The sequence below is a fragment of the Lissotriton helveticus genome, chromosome 5_1, assembly GCF_964261635.1.
Source record: "Lissotriton helveticus chromosome 5_1, aLisHel1.1, whole genome shotgun sequence".
In the NCBI taxonomy this organism is placed as follows: Eukaryota; Metazoa; Chordata; class Amphibia; order Caudata; family Salamandridae; genus Lissotriton; species Lissotriton helveticus.
Window position 1 is genome coordinate 162,749,460 of NC_136065.1, and position 20,034 is coordinate 162,769,493.

The 20,034-nt window shown below is 40.8% G+C and overlaps 1 protein-coding gene across 1 annotated transcript in view; it reads right to left on the reverse strand.

Moving 5' to 3' along the window:
• DBH (dopamine beta-hydroxylase) overlaps nt 1-20,034 on the reverse strand; it is a 447,392-nt gene that overhangs the window by 52,804 nt on the left and 374,554 nt on the right. Inside the window, exons 10-11 of the mRNA XM_078640352.1 lie at nt 12,448-12,575; nt 7,557-7,716 (exon numbers count right to left, since the gene is read on the reverse strand). Coding sequence (XP_078496478.1) covers nt 7,557-7,716; nt 12,448-12,575 — 288 coding nt within the window. The remainder of the gene's footprint in view (nt 1-7,556; nt 7,717-12,447; nt 12,576-20,034) is intronic.

Genomic DNA, 20,034 nt, shown 5'->3' on the forward strand with positions numbered 1-20,034 from the left:
CAGCGATATTTATCGCTAATGACATGCAAAGTGGGCGTACCTAAACCGTTAGCGACTGAAAGCAGTTGATAACGTCGCTATCGCCTATTACCAAGGCTGGCGTAGCGATGGAAATATTCCCGCTATCGCCAAAAACTGACGCCTGCTCTGACCAGTTCTTAGCCATGTTATCCAATGGGAGGTGAACAACATGGCTAAGAGAATTTCGGCGCTAATGCGAGAATATGTCTGTATTCTCAGCGATATTTTCGCATTACGCCGCTATCGCTGGATATTTTGGCGCAATGGAGAAAAACGTTGCTAATAGCATGTTTCCTCCGCTAAAATATCCAGCGATAGGCAGCGATAAAAAAAGTCGCTAAACGCATTTAGCGATAAATATCGCTAGTTGTTGGTAATATGCCCCTCAGAGCTTTGAGAATGGGTTCTCCACATCTGTGAACCTTTTCCATAGGCCCAGAAAGCCTTTCTGACAAATGACAGTTTCTCCTGCATACTCACGAGGGATGGAGATTTTATGCTCCTGACACTTGGTCATTATAATCTTCCTCATATGTGCCAGGATTTGCTCTGTGTGCTGATGGCGTAGTGGTTTAAAGAGCAAAGGTCTTGGACAGGACTTGTATTTAGGTCAGAGTTGGCTGTGTTTGCAATTCCTTCAGGCAATCCAAAGATGTGAAAGTTGCTCCTTTGATTGCTGTCTTTCTGTTTCATACGTTCTCTCCTCAGGGAGGATTTTGCCCTTTCTAGGTTTTGCAGGTGTTTAGCTTGGGCATTAGTGTAGTCTTCAACAGTGCTAATTCTTGTCTCAGCATTAGAGATTCTTATATTTAGGTCTATGAGGTCTTTGCGGATCCTAGTGACTTCGACCTGGAGCAGATCCATGTTTGTTTTGGTGCTCCGGGCTATATCGTGCACTGTATTTAATTTGTGGAGCACGGCCTCTAAAGTAAAGGAGGATTCAGGATTTCCCTTCACTTGTGATTCTGGAATAGGGTGGGATTGTTCAGAGCTTTTTAAGGTTCGACTAAACATCTCTTCTCTTCATGTTGTTGTCTCTGTTGCCTGATTATTGTGTCTATAGGACAACAGTCTAGTTTGTAGTGTTGTGTGATTCACTGGTCTAAGCCCTGTTGTTGTGCCAAGTCTTCAGAAGGTACAACTCTACTTCACGTGGATTGAGTTTGTGTTTCAGTAGGGCTGTGGCAGTTAGGAGTTGTGATGAAGTTGGTCCTGTGTTGATCTTTCTACTTAGACCGTTGCCTTCCTTAGAAACCCACAGGTTTCATTGATGTAACCAGTACCTTGGGAGAAGGTTGTTGCTCATTGTCAACGCTGGAGCTTGGCAGTCTGGGCCCCCTGCTGTCAAGGTGATATCTGACTTAGAGATGGATGCTTAAGTAGGCCCCTGCAAAGATGGACCTGCCCCAGATATGAATTCCTCCTGTGGAGTTTGGGACCACTAGATTGGGTGCTACAGTGCGGAGTGGGCCATTGACAGTATAATGCTGGTGGTTGGTGAGCTATGGCCGAGCACAGCCAAGTGCGAGCAAGGTACATGCGGAAACAAGCTGTGGGGACTGGCCACGGCAAGCTCTACAGTAGCCTCCATTTTATTGAATCAGAAACCCAAGCACAAACATATGTTTTGTTCCTAGCCCCAAAGAAGAGTGAATAATTAATGGTACACGGTGGTCCACAAACACAGCCAACTACTAATAATTAAGGGGATGAAGATCAGCTACTTCTGTATTAGATGTTCTCCTTCTGTCCCATGTCTGGATATATTGCACGCTGTTGTCGCAGGCCTGCTGGGGCTGAAATGGTCAGTCGGACATGGAGAGTGCTGTTGAGTCTTGTTAAGGTGGTATCATGCGATCAGAAAGAATGCTCAGTCGCTTAACATATGACTCTTTGACTCTTAGCTGGGGCCTCATTCTCGCTAATCTGCCCCTCGACAAAGACCTCTAAGGTGTAGACCGCACAGCAGGGCTATGGAGGTTAGAATCACTAGGACTAGGTAGTCACCGCCATTTTGTCGATGTAAGCGCTCGCGCTGCTTAAATCTAATACACCGAATCATAAATAATCAGAGGCATAACGAGTTGTAATGATAGGCCTCACCTCCAGACTAGTGTTTGGCTATGATGCGTTCTGTAGTGATTTCGGTGCCAGATTCTTGTCCTGTGTCAGGTGAAATATGCAGAATGATGGAGAGTGCATTGGGTATGCAGAGCATTTAGGGGTTAGCGCTGAGTCCTTACCGCTTCCACCCTTTGCTGATACCACAGCAGGATTGCTATTGGGATATAGCTGGATTCACAATCTGGTACCTGTTACCAGACCACTTAATCACCGGAGGTGGGTCGGTGGCAGATGGGAGCTCTGAAGGATCGGGCGGGTCCTGCCACATTGGGTTGCCCGGTCGCAGAGGGGTTTTGGTCAGGAAACTCAGGTGTTGGCGTGGTTTGGGTCTCAGCAGTCACTACCCCATGATCACTAGATGTTCCACTGCATGTTCATATTCGTGTTGGGTTCATTGCAGTCATCTGAAGGCACGCCAGAGCCTCTGCAGAGTTTAGGGTTCAGCCACCATCTTCGCCGCCTGCCTAGCCACACCCCAAAGATATTTAACTGTAAAATTGCAGTAAAATTTATCTTGGTAAAGTTGGGTTATAGAAAAATTTGAAATACTTTATTAACACGCATTAAGTGGTACCTTGCAGTAAATAGATATTCTTCTGTTTGGGCAATGATGCATGTGGGAGGTATTGATGTGTTTACATAGGTGAACTATCTGAGTTTACGTATATTACCATAACTGCCAGAGAGGGACCTGCCCCCTGGCCTCAATTTCTACATTGATTAGGTGAAGCTCAGGTGAGAATTTGGATACAGATGTGTGAAATGCTGTAACGCTGCCTAACCTTGCACCAATAAACAATTTTAGTTTGGAATTCAACTGCGTAATACATGTGTTATACCACTGACATTTATTGTAAATGCTAAGCTATCTACATCACCTTTGTTATGTTCTCTATAAGTCACATCAATTGTAATAATGCATGTCTTTAATACATTGTTTTCAATATGCTAACCTATATCATTATTTTATTATGTTAGATAAAGTGATCTTGAACCATTTCCCTTAATTATGCCTCACTGCAACCTGAGTTTTAGTCTTCATGTATCTTGAGAGCCTCTAATTGTTATATTAATTTAGTAAGGAAATGACAGGCATATTGTGTTCATTAAAGATAAATTGCCCATGATAATTGATGAACAGACAATCTGCCTTTTGTCACTTTTTCTATCAGGCAAGCTAAACCATTTCCATTAAGCACTTTCAGCATCAACTTTAAATTGCTCAAACATTGAGAAGGGAACATTTGCAGAATATGTATCATACATCAACTTATTAGACGAAGTAGAGACAGATAACTTGGTAAGCTCTTTCTCCAGGTAAATGCATATATATATATATATATATATATATATATATATATATATATATATATATATATATATATATATATATACTGTGCTAATATGAAAGGTTGATACGATTGTTACAGTTATTTCCCAGAGGGGGTTTTCCTTTTCTAGTTTAAATAATAAGGATAACATGTAGGAAGTGGTCATCTTAGTTAAGTGTATGGATCAAAGCTTCCCTGACTCTAGTAAATATGCAATACCAATCAATCAATGTTACCTCATTCTGTTGGATTTATCCTGAAATATTTCGACAAATTCTGAAGGCAAGAGGGCGGAAATATCAAGTTACCGCTAAATTAAGAGCTAGATTGTTAGAGAGAAGATATAGACCATTTACATCATGAAGAAGGCCATGTCTACTCAGCTTTAGCCCATACAGATCACCGTTTGTTAGAAGACGCAGATAGAGCTGTTTCGTAACACATTATTGGCAACTAAATTTCTTAGGCTCATATTTACTCATTGTTCTCTTTTTGCCACCTATGTATGTCTCATCAAATCGGAATCCTGCATACGCCTCACGTGCAGCTTCAGAGGCTGAGGCGGTGCAGTTGTTGATATTGTTGTAATATTTCATGAGAAACCCTAAAAGTTGCTGTTAGAAATGGGGGTTTCTAGTTGGCAATGCTTTGCACCATTGTCCAAGTAGGGACTCTTCTTCCTAGTCAGAGTAAGGGGGATGCACTTCTAAAGTAACCCCTGCTCACCTCCTTGGTAGCTTTGCACGAGCAGATAGGCTTATCGCAGAGGCAGTGTGCAAAGCAATTGTGCACACATACACTAATACAGTGTAAACACTACAAATGGACACCACACCAGTTTAGAAAATAGGTAATTTTTATCTAAACCAAAGAAAACCAAAACGACAAAAATCCACAATATATTATTAAAAATATGACTTTCAAAAGGTAAAAAGTGTTCTGTTCAATGCACATTACACATGAAACACTTTTCACACAATGTACTTTGGATGCGTCGCGCACACATCAAAAACTGTCACGGGGAAGGTGATGCATCGGTTCCTTACGCTCAGGAAAGGTGATGAGTCCGTTCTTTACTTCAGGGGAGTTGATGCGTCGATGCCTCACTGCCACGCTGGAGCGGGATACATCGGTTCTTTACTGAAGTGGAGGTGATGCGTTGTGTTTCTTACTGTGCTGGGAGGTGATGCATCGGTTTCTTACTGCCGCCCCGGTGTTCTTGCTGGCATGGCACCCACATGCGATGCGTGAGGATCGGGGATGCATCGGTTCTCGATGCGGCGACGGCACTGGTGTTGGTTTCTTCTGCCACGGTCCCCAAGCAGCCTCACAGCAGGGCCTGCGTCTGAATCGATGCAGTGATCTCGGCCTTCGAAGATCGGTGCACTCGATGCAGCGATTTCTGGAGCCGCGGGCAGGTGCTGCGTCGGTTTCTTCAGCGATTCATCAGAAACAGGTACGGATACTTCATGCTTCTCCTTGTTGCGTTACTTTTCCAGCTCTCAGCGGCAAACAGCCTTCAGAGGTTCAAAGCAGCAGCAGGCACCTCTTAGCAGGCCAGAACTCCCAGCAAGGAAGTTAGGGGAGTTGGCGGTGATGTCTTTGTGTCCCTTAGACTTCAGAACAGGAGGCAAGCAATATTACTTGGAGATCTTCCTCAAGCAGGGGGCACAACACACAACAAAGTCCTTGTCCTTTCCCTGACAGAAACAACCACTGCAGGCCAACCACAGACAGCAAACAGCAAAGGGGCACCACTCCACCTATGTTTCTCCAGCTCTTCTCTTTAGCAAAGGTTCCTCTTGATTCCCAGAAGTGATCTAAAAGTCTGGGTTCTGGGCCCCTCTTTTTATAATACAAAATCCTTTGTTCTCTGTTGCAGAGAAGCTCTCTGCCCAGCAAAAACCAGTTCTGTCCTCTCTGGTGCAGCTTCCTGGCAGGAGGTGGAGACAGCATTGTCTGAGGAAGACCAGACCCATTCAGGTGTGAATGAAATATCCTCCCCCTACTCTGAATGCAGCCCAGTTCCATTCAGCTCAACCCTGACTCACACTGGAAAGGCACACCTAACCCCCTGAAGTGGCTGTCTGATAAGAATGCTCATCCCCAGCCATTGTCACTCCAAAGCCAGACAGTCAATACACATCCTAGCAGAGGCACATTGGATGGTTAAGCAAGAAAATACCTACTTTCAAAAAGTGGTATTTTCAAACCCAGAATGTGAAATTCACCCTCACTAAAAGATGCATCTTAACATTCTGAGTTCAGACATATCAAACTTTACTTTCCTATCTTGTCCCAATGGGTAGTTATATTTATAGTATGTTATAAATAAACTCCCATTCTATCCTATAAAACAGACAGCCTTTTAATAGTGAAAACAAAATTGGCAGTATTTCTCTATCAGGACATGCCACACACACCAGGGCATGTCCTACCTTTCACATACACTTAACCCTGCCCACAGGGGTACCTTGGGCCTACCTACCTTAGGGGCGACACACATGTAAGAAAAGGTGTGGTTAGGGCCAGGCAAGTGGGTGCACTTGCCAAGTTGACGTGGCAGTACCAAGCTGCACACAGACACTGCAGCGGCAGGTCTGAGTTACATTTCCTGCTGCTTGTGTGATTGGCACAATCAGTGCAGCAGGCCCACCAGTTGCATTTTGTTTACAGGCCCTGGGCACACACAGTGCATGGTACTAGGGACAATCAAATAAGCAAATTATGGAAACACCAATCCACAACAATTTACAGAGGGAGCACATGAACTTTGGCACTGAACAGCAGTGGCAAAGTGCCCAAAGCTTTTAGACCAGCAAGGTCTAACAGTTGCTTTGAGTCTGTATCCATGCATTTTCCTAAAATGGGAATCAACTTCTGAACAATAATGAGTAAATGAGTTTCACAAGTCTCAATAAATGTTTTCTGTCTCAATTACATTGAGTGTGGGTGTCAAACCTAACTATGTGCGTGTTCTGATATTTGGCAATTGCTTTGTGTACTATGTACCACAAACGTTCTCATATGATCTCAGGTTTTCCCATCTTAATACTTTTTGACATGTATATGTGCAAATTCATAGCCCTTTATATGTAATATTTAAAATAAATACTGCATCAAATAACTGACAGGAATAAAGGTGTATTGGGAAAATTCAGATGGTCAGGGCCCATGAAAAGCCATTGTGATTCTGTAAAGCCAGCCAAATGTCACTGATATGGATCCGCTCTACCAGCTTTTCTTAGTAACTGACCACTCACTCAATGAAACCTCCGCATATTCCTTCTGACCATTCTACCCCTGTGGCCTTAGGCTGCTCTAAAGATCATTTTAATAAGAAGCACCATGTTTAGCTGAAATTAGGTGTGTTACATTTCTAATTGTGCAGATAGACCGAGTGCAGAATCACAGACCTCAGTGTCATGATTGGTTGATATGGTTAAAATGTTGACAGAGATGTTTGTGCAAGTCAGTTCCTTAAAAAAGAGAAAGTTCAGATATTGACAGAGATAGACATTTGAAAAGAAGCTAGAGTCACGTGTAGTTCCAGAATTTATAGAAGTGCAATTTAGACTCCATAAGTTAAAGAATAATGATGGTCAGTATTTAAGTGCAAGAGGTCATCCAATATGCCACTACTGTGAATGGATGTAACTGATGTTACCAGACATTGCCAATGTTAGGTAAAGCAGGGCAGTTATGACTGAAGTAGAAATATATCCCTGTGTCCTGGGAGAGGATGTGAATTTCTAAAGTACATTCAGCAACAGGAACGGGTATGAGTTGAAGCATAAAAACAATGGCACTTGACACATGTCCGCTCTGAAATAGTTCAACGTAAATGAAGTTTGCCAGATATGATATGATATGATATGATATGATATATGATATGACTTGAGGGGGTCAAAACCCTCTGTAACAAAGGAGGGAGCTGAGGAAATTTGCTTCCAATGGTCACCGTAGTCAAAGACCCTCCCATGGTGCACTAAGCCAATTCCATACGATGATCAGGATTGAAGGGATCCTGTAGAACTAACACCTGTAACGAAAATTTGCATAATTTCTTGCCAGACTTACCGGGAACCTGACAGCTGAAGACATGTTGCAATGCATGGAGATGGGTGCAAAGTTATAGAGAGATTTCAGCACTTCCTTGCTGAATGAATTCCAGGGGACAGAGGAGAACTGCTCCGGGATGGATGTCTGGGGGCACGTACATATCTCTTCGTCATTGAACCTGTTAAAGAAGAAATTCAAAACAGCTTATTTCTTCTTGCACACTCAGTCTGATCAAACCAGAAATCATGATTAGGTGCCAACAAGAGTCAATGCGGAAATAAGGACTATAACGTATGCAAAATGACTACTCAGATTTGGCTTTTTTACCCCACGAGATGACATATTACGAAATTTGTACAGGTAAAAAATGCAAAATGAACCGTTTTGCAGATTGGAGTAGGGTAAAACATGCAGTATTTGATATTTGATATTTATTAATTTATAAATCGCCCAAATCACCCCGCCAGGGGTATCTCCGAGCTATAGGGTTGCTACAGCCAGCAGCAGAAAAGGAGCAGTTCAGAACAATGAGGTTTTTTAGAAGCCTTCTGAACTGTAAATGATCTGGGCATTGTCGCAAGTGAATGGGAAGTTACAGCCAGATTCATGACGCCACAATCGGCTCGCAAAGGGCCAGATTCTGCGAATCTGGCCCTTTGCGAGCGCTTTTTTTTGCATTTGGGATTCATCATCCCAAATGCAAAAATCGCAAAATTTGAAATCGCTAAATTGCGAAGAATTGCATTTAAGGAATCTCTATTTGAGATTCCTTAAATGCAATTCATGAACCATTTTAGAATTGCGAATTCGCAATCTTGGGCCGCTATTTACCGCGAAGTCTGACTTCGTGGTAAATAGCGAAAACCTAGAAAAATGCACTTTAGTTCATTTTTCTAAGTTGGATGTTACACACACACACATGTCCTTTGGACATGTGTGTGCGCAACACCAGTGTAAATCACCATTTCAGGGGTGCTACAGGGTGTCCTTTGGACACCCTGGCACCCTTGAAATCGCTTCCTTATTTGCGAATCGCTAATTGCTAATCGCAAATAAGGAATGACTCTGGCCCATAGGAATGAATGGGGAGTCATTCCTTATTTGCGATTCGCAATTAGCAAATCGCAAGTAAGGAAGCTGTAGAAATCGCTATAAATTTAGCGATTTCTACATGCATCCCGTTTTGCGAGTCTTTAATAGCGATTCCTTAATAATCGCTATTAAGGACTCACAAAAGAGGAGCATGATAAATCTGGGGGTTAGTTCCAATAAGAAGGGCTAGGTGGGAGAGAGCTTTACCCCCCAGGTGAAATTTTTTATAGCGTGGAGTTTGAAGTAAAGATTTGCAGCCAGATTCATCAAACACAAATCCGCTCACAAAGGGCCAGAATCTGAGAATCTGGCCCTTGGCGAGCGGTATATTTGCATTTGGGATGCATCATCTCAAATGCAAAAATCGCTAATTAAGAATTCGCTAAATTGCGATTCTTTGCATTTAAGGAATCTCTAATTGAGATTCCTTAAATGCAATGCATGAAAGTGAAAAAAATAGCGAATTCGCTATTAGGGCACGCAAATTACCATGAAGTACAACTTCATGGTAATTTGCAAAAACTTTGAAAAATACACTAAAATGCATTTTTCAAAGTTTCATGTTGCGCACACACATGCCCTAAGGGCATGTGTGTGTGCGCAACATATGTGCACACATCATTTCAGGGGTGTAACAGGGTGTCCTTTGGACACCCCTGCACCCTTGATATCGCATTCTCAAATTGCGAATCGCTAATTGCGATTAGCAAATTGAGATTGTCTTCCCATTCATTCGCAATTTGCGAGTCGCAATTAAGGAATTATTAGAAATCGCTATTTATTTTGTGAATTCTTGATGCATAGCATTTTGCTATTCCTTAATAGCGATTCGGTATTTGTCGCTATTAGGGATTAGCAAAATGTGTTCTTGATGAACCTGGGGGTTGGTCCCTGAAGCCAATGCAATTGTTGCAGAAGAGGGAGGGAGGCCATTCGGGAAGAGTTATTGGACACCAAACGAGCCGTGGTGTTCTGGACTACTTACAATCAATTTAAGGAGGCTTCATTAACTGAAATCAGTAAAGCATTGTGGTAGTCCAGGCAGCTTAGCACCAGTGCCTGGATAAGAGTTTTTCGAGTGTTTAAAGGTAAGAAAGGGCCTACTCTTCGCAAAAGACTTAACACATGGAAGCATGCGCCAACAGTAGTTGTGGCGGGCTCCTTCAGTATTATCTAATTATCCTCAATTACAAACTGAAAAATTATCCAGTAAAAGCGCAGATATGGAATGCCCATTGCACACCACTTTCATGCAGAAAACCGAGTGAAAGGGTATCATATTTACGAAGCGGCATAACGCCACTTTGTAAATATGGAGCAGGGCATTGCGCCACAGGAACGTCTGTAAAAATGACGTTCCTGTGGTGCAATCCCCTTGTAAATATGCCCCTTGACTGTGGTAACCATTGTGTTTACTTGAGACATAGCATTGTCTATAGACTAAGGATTGGGAGTTATTGCTTGCTTTTTGCATAAAAATTACCTTTCCTTGTTATGACATCAACACTTTCTCAAACAGAGTCAACATGGCTCACATGGTTTTTAAATGTACACTTTTTTCATCCTAAGAAAAATCTAGTACATTTAAAAAAACTTCTGTAGCTCAAGTACCATTGAAGTATGTATCCTGACTATCTGATTGAGTAACTAGCAGAGTGTGTTTGGCCAGGAATCTTACCTAGCGCTTGGGGGGAGAGAGCAAATGTTTGTGGGGCAGGGCACAGGGTAGAGTGGAAGAATGAGCACAGAGAGAGGAAGAGAGAGGAAGAGCAGAACCTTCTAGACAGAAGAGTAAGCAGCTGAGGAAGATGATGAGATGAGGGAGGGAAGAACTTGACATGAGGCATGGTGCCAGGGATTTGCGGACATTTCACAGCATGACAAGCACTGACTCACTCCGGATGGCGGTGTTTGTCCAAAGTGATTGCTGTTTTCTTTGTTTTATTTTTTAATGGGGTGTGCCACCCCGTACTCCTGCTGCCCTTCCCAACCTGCCGACAGGCATTTTCCCACCTGCACTTGTAGCTCTATTTCATTGGGCACCGCAGTGCAGGTGGTAAAGTGTCCGTCTGCAGGAACAATTCAACCCAAAGTCCACATGCAAGTGCTGGGATGTTTGATCCGCCATACAAAACATCATATTGCTGACCGGACTTTTCTTGAGACTTGGGGGCATATTTACAAAGCTCCTGGGCCACAGGAATGTCACTTTTTTTGATGGTGGTACGCAATGCTGAGCCATTTTCACAAGGTCACGCAAAGCCACCCTGCGTGGCTTCACATTGCCTTGTAAATATGGCCCCCTTTCATGTACTACTCTGCGTGAACGGAGCGTTCCATGGGTGTTTCCACACAACACCCATGGATTCCGAGATTTAGAGGGTTTCATAAACCTGGAATGAGACAGATTCTTACGTCTTCCCAGGGGAGGGTTTAAAGTGATGCAACAAGGAGAAATACCTTTATTTTCCCTTGTTTTCTACTCTGCAGCACACATAGAAGGAGGAAAATGCCATTAATGATTGTTTTTTTTACAGGAAGTAGTCCCTTTATTCACAAAAACACTCATAGATGCAACACAGGCACCCTGGTGCAAGGGTGCTTGCGTTGGCGCTCGGCAGCCAACTGTGCGCCCGCGCAGAGGACAGCACAGGGATGGATCGTATGTATCCCTGTAAATACATTGCATCCCTGCACTTTCCTAATGACAAAGCTCTGATCAGCATGCTCCCATGCCCCACTGAGTGGCAGCGCTAATGAGCCATCGCAGGGTGGATTTACCTTGCCTATGAAGGTGCAGTTCCTTTTTAACTAGAAACATTTTAATGAAGCTTCAGGTGCTATTTAGCAATCTGAATTTGCCTCCTACTTGTGAGGCAGACTGGCCGCTTTCTATTTCATTTAGGGGCCATATGTATCATCAACCTGATTTGCGATTCTGAAATAGCGATTTTTTAGAAATCGCTATTTCAGAATCGCAAATAGGGATGTGCGTACAAATTCGCAATTTTTTGGCGAATTCTTAGTATTCCTTAATTGCGATTCGCAAATTGCGAATCGCAATTAAGGAATACTTTCCCATTCATTTCTATGGGCCAGGAGGCCCATAGGAATGAATGGGAAGTTATTCTCAATTTGCGATTCGCAATTTGAGAATCGCAAATTGAGAATAATTTCAAGGGTGCAGGGGTGTCCAAAGGACACCCTGTTGCACCCCTGAAATAAGCATGGGTGCACATGTGGCGCACATATATACCATAAGAGCATGTATGTGCATCACATGGCACAACGCAAAAATTTGCATTTTTCAAGGAATTCGGAAATTACCACCAACTTGAAGTTGGTGGTAATTTGCGATTCCTTAAGGACAATTTGCATTTTTTTTTTGCTTCATACATTGCATTTAAGGAATCGCAAAATTTGCGATTCCTTAAATGCAATTGCAAAATAAGGAATCGCAAATTTTGCGATTCCTTGTTTTGCACCAGATTTTCCTTAATACATACCATTTGGCAAATTCACATTCGCAAACGCCAAAATTCTGCGAATATCGGCGTTTGCGAATGCGAATTTGCTTGATACATATGGCCCTTAGTGAGACAAGTTAAGAATGGTGATGTGAAAGATGTGAAAAAGCTGAACCCTTAAGCAGCTGATAAGCAGACGGTATTATCGGTTTGGCCAGAATGTAAGCTATTTTCTACTGCTGCAGTGACTTCATTCAATGTATATTCATGACAGTTTCCACATGATAGTTCTGAGTTGAGATCCTTCTGTGATAGATTCCCACACGGAGCCTTGTCAGCCCATGACTCACCGGTTCACAAGATGAAAATACTTCTGCAGGTATCCGACGTCCACAGCGCTCTTGCAAAGCTCCAGCCTGGTCTGGGGATAATAATGGACGTAGTTCACACACATCTCTTCCATGATGCTGAATCCACCCTTTAATATGGGGAAGACGCAAAAGAAAAATTACATGCAGAGCATAACATATCTCGATCAAGATCACAGAAAGTTAGCACTGTTGTAAAAAGTTTTTAAAATGTTTTGCACCTCAGGAAATAAGAAAGGAAAAGACCTTGATACCATTGCAAAAATACATAAAACATCTGTTACTCAGATAAGACTGGTTGGGATTGACACTACACAGAACCTTCTGTTGTAATCCAGTTAGACGGAGGAGTAGATTATAAGTAGTGTATTTGTCAGAGACAGCTTAAACAACCACCTTCAATCGATGTCTGGATATAACTGCCGCTAGAGACACATACAGAATGTTGAAGCATGAACATACAATAACAATTCCATTAGAACTTTAATATGAGAATGCTACACACCTTCCCCCTTTAAAAAACCAAAAAAATTTATAATTATAAATCATAAAAAACAAAATAAAAAAAATTCATGAAAATAATCTTGTAACTTTACAGGAATATGTTTGATACGTGAACTTTTCCTTAAAACAAAATCTGAAACATCAGTATTCTGTGCAACAATGTTATCAACATTCTCATTGTCAAAAACTCGTATGTCAACAACTGGAGTGCGATTATTAATCACAGGAATGGAACCATCTAAATCTTGATTTTCACACCCAAAAGTATCAACCATGGCCGATTACGACGTATCATCTTTCATGTCAAACCTTTTTAATTTGTCTTCAGAATGGTTCCCCATAGAATCAAAATTAGTTGTAGATGAGTTTGCGTGTAGGTCTACGTCCACATTCAAGCCTTTACATAAAGAAATCCTTCTAAAATTCCACACTTTACCCCCCTCAACTCTGACTGCTTTGGAAAATAACTCTATCACCCTACAAGGATCAGACCATTTATTCCATTTGTTACCAATAACTCTACCAAACTTAACCCGCACAAAATCTCCAACTTTGATCTTTCCACTACGGTTGTTCAATGACAAATAATTACTTTTCATTTTTTCTTGGTATTTCAAAACCCTTTCCCTAACTAAGGAAGAGTCAAATGAAGCCTCAGAGGGAAATTTAACTTTCATCCACCAAGGAAGAAGCTTTGAACCAGGCTTCCTACCTCTAAGCATTTCAAATGGAGACAAACCTGTAACAGAATTAGGGGAAGTTCTATATGATAACAACGTGGCACGCAAAGACTTCCTCCAATCTAAATTACTTTTAACAGCTAATTGGATGGATTCTTTAACAACCCTGTTAAAGCGTTCTGTCTGACAATTGGCCTGGTGGTTGTAATTTGACACCCTTTTGTGTACTATCCCACATCTTCTTAGAAAAGACACAAATTCCTTACTGATAAATTGCGGACCATTGTCCGACACAATTTCACCCGGAATACCTTCCCTACAGAAAACCTCATCTAAAAATTGAATTACTTGAGTAGAACCAATTTTGTCAACAATCTTAAGCTCTGGTCATTTTGAAAAGTAATCGATCAAAACTAATGCAAATACCTCCTTGTGAGTGGACAAATCAAAAGGACCAATGATGTCAATCCCTAACTTTTTCCAAGGACATGTGACAAATTCAATAGGAGACACACCCACAGTTAAAGGTTTAGCAGTTTTGTCACTTTTAGCACAAGGAGAACATGAACTGACCCATTTATCAACCATTTTATCTCCGCTAGGCCACCAATAAAACTCACGAATAAGTCTTTTTGTACTAGACATTCCCATAGGACCTTCATGAGCCATGGAAGTCACCTCTGATTATGAAACCCTGATCGAACATAAGTTCATCTTTCACTTTAAAAAAAGATAAGATATCACCTGATAAATTTCTTTCTTGAGGCCAACCATGTTGAAAATAATTAGCTACAAAAGATAAATTGGTATCATTGCTCATTGCTTCTCTCCAATCAATCTCAGAGATACCATCCGATAGTTCTCCAATACCACAACCATTAACATCATCAATGTTAAAAACAACATCAGAATCATCTCTTAAACAATCAATACCAATAGAGTTGATTAAAGGCAACCTGGACATGCAGTCGGCATGAACATTCAAACGACCAGGAACATACTCCACCATGCATTGGAATTCTTGTAATTTCGCAGCTAAACGTGCTAAACGCGCAGTTAAGGTCCTACCACCACCAGCTGCAACATGTTAATCAAAGGCTTATGATCAGTCCTCAACCGAAACTTTGTTCCCCAAATAAATTGTCTAAAATATTCAGATGCCCAGGTACAGGCCAATAATTCTTTCTCTATGGTAGAATAATTGTATTCAGCTCCCTGCAAAGTTCGAGAAGCATATGCTACTACATATTCATGGCCCTTGTCTTTCTGCATTAGTACAGAGCCCAGACCGACATTGCTTGCATCCACACATACTATGCATTCTTTACCCAATTCAAATGGTCTTAAAAAAGGAGCATTAATGACTTCTTGTTTCAATAAATCAAATGCAGATTGCTGCTCAATATTCCATGCAAATTTGACATCTTTTTTTAACAGACTTCTTAAAGGATGTACTTTTGAAGCATAATCTTGAACGAATTTACTGTAAAATTCAGTGAGACGCAAAAATGACACTAATTGTTCCTTACTCGATGGTGCTGGTGCTTTTGATATGCACTGAATGTGATCAAAATTAGGTTTGATACCTTGAGAAGAAATCTCATGGCCAAGATATTCAACCTTGCTTTGTCTAAACTTGCATTTGGACAATTTTAACGTCAAACCCTTTTTTTGTACACATTCTAAAACTTTTTCTAGGTTTTTGTCATGGTCCTCAAAGTTTTTACCATGAATTAAAATGTCATCCTGAAAGGCAATTGCTCCTTCACAACCTTCCAAGACTTCTTTCATGAGTCTTTGAAATACAGACGCTGTGCTAGCTAGGCCAAAAGGCATTCGACAAAACTGGAACAAACCCTCAGGTGTAATAAAAGTGGTTAAAAATTTTGACTCCTCATGTAAGACTACCTGATGATAAGCACTAGCCAGATCTAGTGTTGAAAATACGCAAGCACCAGACAGCGTGGATATAAGCTCATGAATGTGGGGTAAGGGGTATCTATCGATCCAGATCTCCATGTTTAAACTACGAAGATCTACACATAACCGGAGTTTGCCGTTGCTCTTAAGGGATAAAACTACTGGCGAAACCCACGGCGATGATTCGGTAGGTTCAATAATGTTTTTAGCAACAAGGTCAGACAAATCACCTTTAATTTGTCGCGGTAAGCCAAAGGCACATTTCTGACCTTATGTCGAATAGGGATCGCTGATTCTTTTAGAATAATGCGGTGTTTAAAATTGACAAAAACTCCCAAATTATCAGTAAAAATAGATGGAAATTTGTTCTTCATTTGAACTATAAAATCGTTTTCAGGTGGAACAATATACACAGGAGGTGAAGCATTAGGGTCAAGTTTAATCCCTAAATCATGTTGATGAGGCCAACAAAGAATTGATGCCCCTTTAGTAGCAATATATACTTTGCCTCTAGTTACCCTGTCCTTAAATTTAATATAGACCCACATGTACCCTTCCAGGTCAAGTTCTTTTCCAGAATATCCACCAGGATGAATATCAGGTGGTAACAACTTCGTTGTGCCCCAATATTTGTTAAAAATATTTTTACCAATAATAGTGTACCAGGCACAGGAATCAATGAGCATAGATATTTCTTTTCCATGAATAGAAATGATATCAGTAGGAAAACCTTTGCATTCAGTATCTCCAACACATAACAAAGTGTTGATTTCAGAAGGCTGTTCTAAATTTTCACACTCCTCATATGATAATAAATTAACTTTTTGTGATGACTTACACATTTTGTTGAAATGATCCGGCCTTTTACATTTTATACATACTTTGTTGCAAGCTGGACAACCTCTATAGTTTTCTACATGATCATTTGCTCCACATCTGTAACATATAATTTGAGATTTTCTCACGAAGGTTTTATTTTCCTTGTTAAAAATCTCTTTCTTAACAGGAAGAAAAGGAGGTTTCTTATAATTGGAATAATTCTTTACCAAAGAAACTTCAGGAATAACTACCATTTTACTTTTAACTTCCTGACCTCTGATTTCGCTCACAAATAATTCAGATTGTTCAATGCCTTTGGCTATGTTTAACACTGCACTGAGAGAAGACTCGGTACCCATCCAAAGACGTTCTTGAATCTTTTTACTTTTGGTACGCATCATAATCTGGTCCCTTAAAACTTGTTCGAAATGTATTGTTTCAAAAGAACAGGAACCAGCTAAAGTACGCAGTGCAGCTACGTAATTTTCGATAGACTCATCTTCTTTTTGTACTCTGGAATAGAATTTAAATCTTTCCATGACCGTATTAATTCTCCTACTAAATCTAATACTTAGTTGTTTTACAACAATTTCAAAAATATTCAAGTCTCCAGCACCTATGTTTTCAACAGGGGGTAAATTTTCCAATTCTTTAAGTCCTGCACCACCTAAACAGTTCTTTAATAATGCTAGTTTCCATTTTGGCGAACATCCATCTTCTTCTACTACATCTACATAAGCTAAAAACGTAGGATACCATAGATCCCACTCCGTCTTGGGATCGCCAGCTATTGTCAAAAAATGTGCAGGTGAAATAATATTATTCGACATTTTTCTTATAATTTTAAAGCACCTAAAAGCAAAGTTTACAGAAATGTTAAAATATGAGTAATTGACATGAAAAGAAGTATTCACTATAGACCATGTGAATGAAACTGTGAAATAACAGGTTAAAATAACAATCTAAAACAATAAAAGTTGTCACCGTAGTCTATGGTGTAAATAACATCGATTGTTGATAGATGTCAGGATGCAGGAAGTTGTGGAAAGATATCTGTTGTTAGTCACGAGTCACCACAAATATTGTGTGGAAATTAACGATGAACAAACAGTTTATCTGCAATTGCGGAAGAAAATGGTATTAGTTGCTGTGGAAACGCTCGTCTTGGTAAGTAAAAATGGCCGCCGGATATGTCATGAACGTGAAGACGTAATGCGCACACGTAGTTCCAGGAAATGCAGATGCGCCGATGCGTGGTGACGCTACTATCTTATGTGCTGGAGCAGAATCTTCAAGGCGCCGAACACAGTGAGTGCGTTCTAACAGATTGGGTAAGTTTTTTTTTTTTTTTTTTAAATTGCGTTGAAGGAATAAACAGGATAAACACTCAGAATAGCGTGAAAGACGGTGAAGACTTCAAAGTCTGTCAAATCGGACACATTCCGAAGTCTCAATACATCGGAAATTCCTTTGCGTCTTCAAAACAATTAGGCACGTTATAAAAAACTGAAAACACGAAAAGAAAAGAAGAGAAATTTCACTCCCGCTGGTGCAATCAGGGCACTAAATTATAGAAACAGCCGCTGGTGCAATCATAGTGACACAATATAAAGTTAATACCTTTTTCTTTCTTTTTCCTTTATCTTGAAAGGTGAACGCTGTCTCCCCAAACTCACTCGAAGAATTTTTTTTTTTTGTGGATTCTTCTTTTTCCTATCTTCCTAAGTATCCCGATCGTCGCCAAATTATGTTGTAATCCAGTTAGACAGAGGAGTAGATTATAAGTAGTTTATTGGTCAGAGACAGCTTAAACAACCACCTTCAATCGATGTCTGGATATAACTGCCGCTAGAGACACATACAGAATGTTGAAGCATGAACATACAATAACAATTCCATTAGAACTGTAATATGAGAATGCTACACCTTCCATCTGGGATCACTCAGAAATGAGCACATGGAAGCAGCGCCTGTGATTTAAAGGGTTGGAGGATGCAAAGGGCAGTGCATGAATACAGAGCATTCCGGGTTTAGAACTGGATAACGAGTGGGATGGCAGAGGGATGCTCAGCATGCCGCCTCTAGAACTGGAAGATGCATAAGGGGCAGATTGAAATAGAAGAATTGCAGTAACCACTTTTATGTGGTAGAGGAATTTTAGCACTATGGTGGTGTTCTTTTGGTTTATTTTTAACATTCTTGCATTGTCTAATAATTAAATCACATATTGGCTTTTTACCATTATCCGTGGTATTGGTGGTTACGAGTTGGTTCTTACCTGTTCTTATCCTTTCTCCTTTTCACGGGTTTTTTCTCATGGTTTTCCTTTATATTGTTATTTTGGGTGTCATAATGTTTTCGGTTTCATATCTGGTACTTTTGCGGCACTTCTTTTCCTATTGATTTTGATAGTTACTGCAATTCTTGAAAAATGTTCTTCTCCTTCTCACGTGATATCCTTCTCGGTTTGTTGGTGCAGGTAGTTTTTTTGATGCAAATTGACTCCCCATTGTATGGGGTCTTATAATCGGGTACATATTTATTGTTACAGCCCTGAAGAAGTCACTGGGTAATTTGCCCTTGACGAAACACGTGTTGGCGTTTGGCTGTTGTGTACTATATCAAGACTGTACCTTTGTATCTACAAGTCTTCGTGATCAACTATGGACTAAGGAAATAAAAACAAGAACTCTTTTTTACCTTGGATGTGCTGATATGGACAAATTTTTTTGTGAACAGATAAATCTGTGATATTAACAGACTCGTGCATTTGTGCTCAGGGAATCCTCCATGGTTTGCTCAATATTAATTAAGCACCTAGATGTCAAACTTCGGTTCTATAAAGCCATCAAAATAAACTCCATTTCGAAGCCACCTAAAGTGAATCACCCAGATACTGACATTATAGTCCCTGTGCTGAACACCGTAACCTTCCCATCAATACGCCTATAAACAGAAATCAAAGCACTTTGGGGCCGATTACGATGCGACCCTGAAAGGCTACAACCATCAGTCGGAGCCTTTCCGGTCCGCATCTCGATTTAATCTACAACCCCCTCATTACAATGCTGGCGGTCGGAAATTAAACCAGACGGTCATTCCAGCTAGCTTCCGACAGGCTCAAGGAGCCCGTCAGCGAGTCAGAGGCCGGCCCGTAATCCCAAAGCTCGTCCTTTCCACCCTTGGGATCATGCTACTCGGTCTCATGCAGTCATTCTCACACACAACTAGGGCAGATAAGATTTTCTTGCAAATAGTCTATGTTGGACAGTATTAAATACCTATACTATTAACTCTACCATGCCACATCTGAATTATTATTTTACTCTTCTAATTAAAAATGCTAACATTGTAGAGATACACCCTGATTCGAATTCCACTCTTTGTTTCAAGACAAATGTGTCATCCTTAAGGAAACTTGCTATACACCAGCTAGTTTACACAATAGCTTGTTCTTTGGATGTATACGTCGCCATAGTCTAAAACACACTACACATCCTTATAACCACTTAACCAAAAACAGTCCTCATCACATAGATTCAGCAAACATGTAAGTTACAACAGCATCCTCTGTTCAAAGATATTGTCTTAAATCATCGTATTAGATTCACCTACAAATGGGTATCCTCAGACACCTCATTAGTCA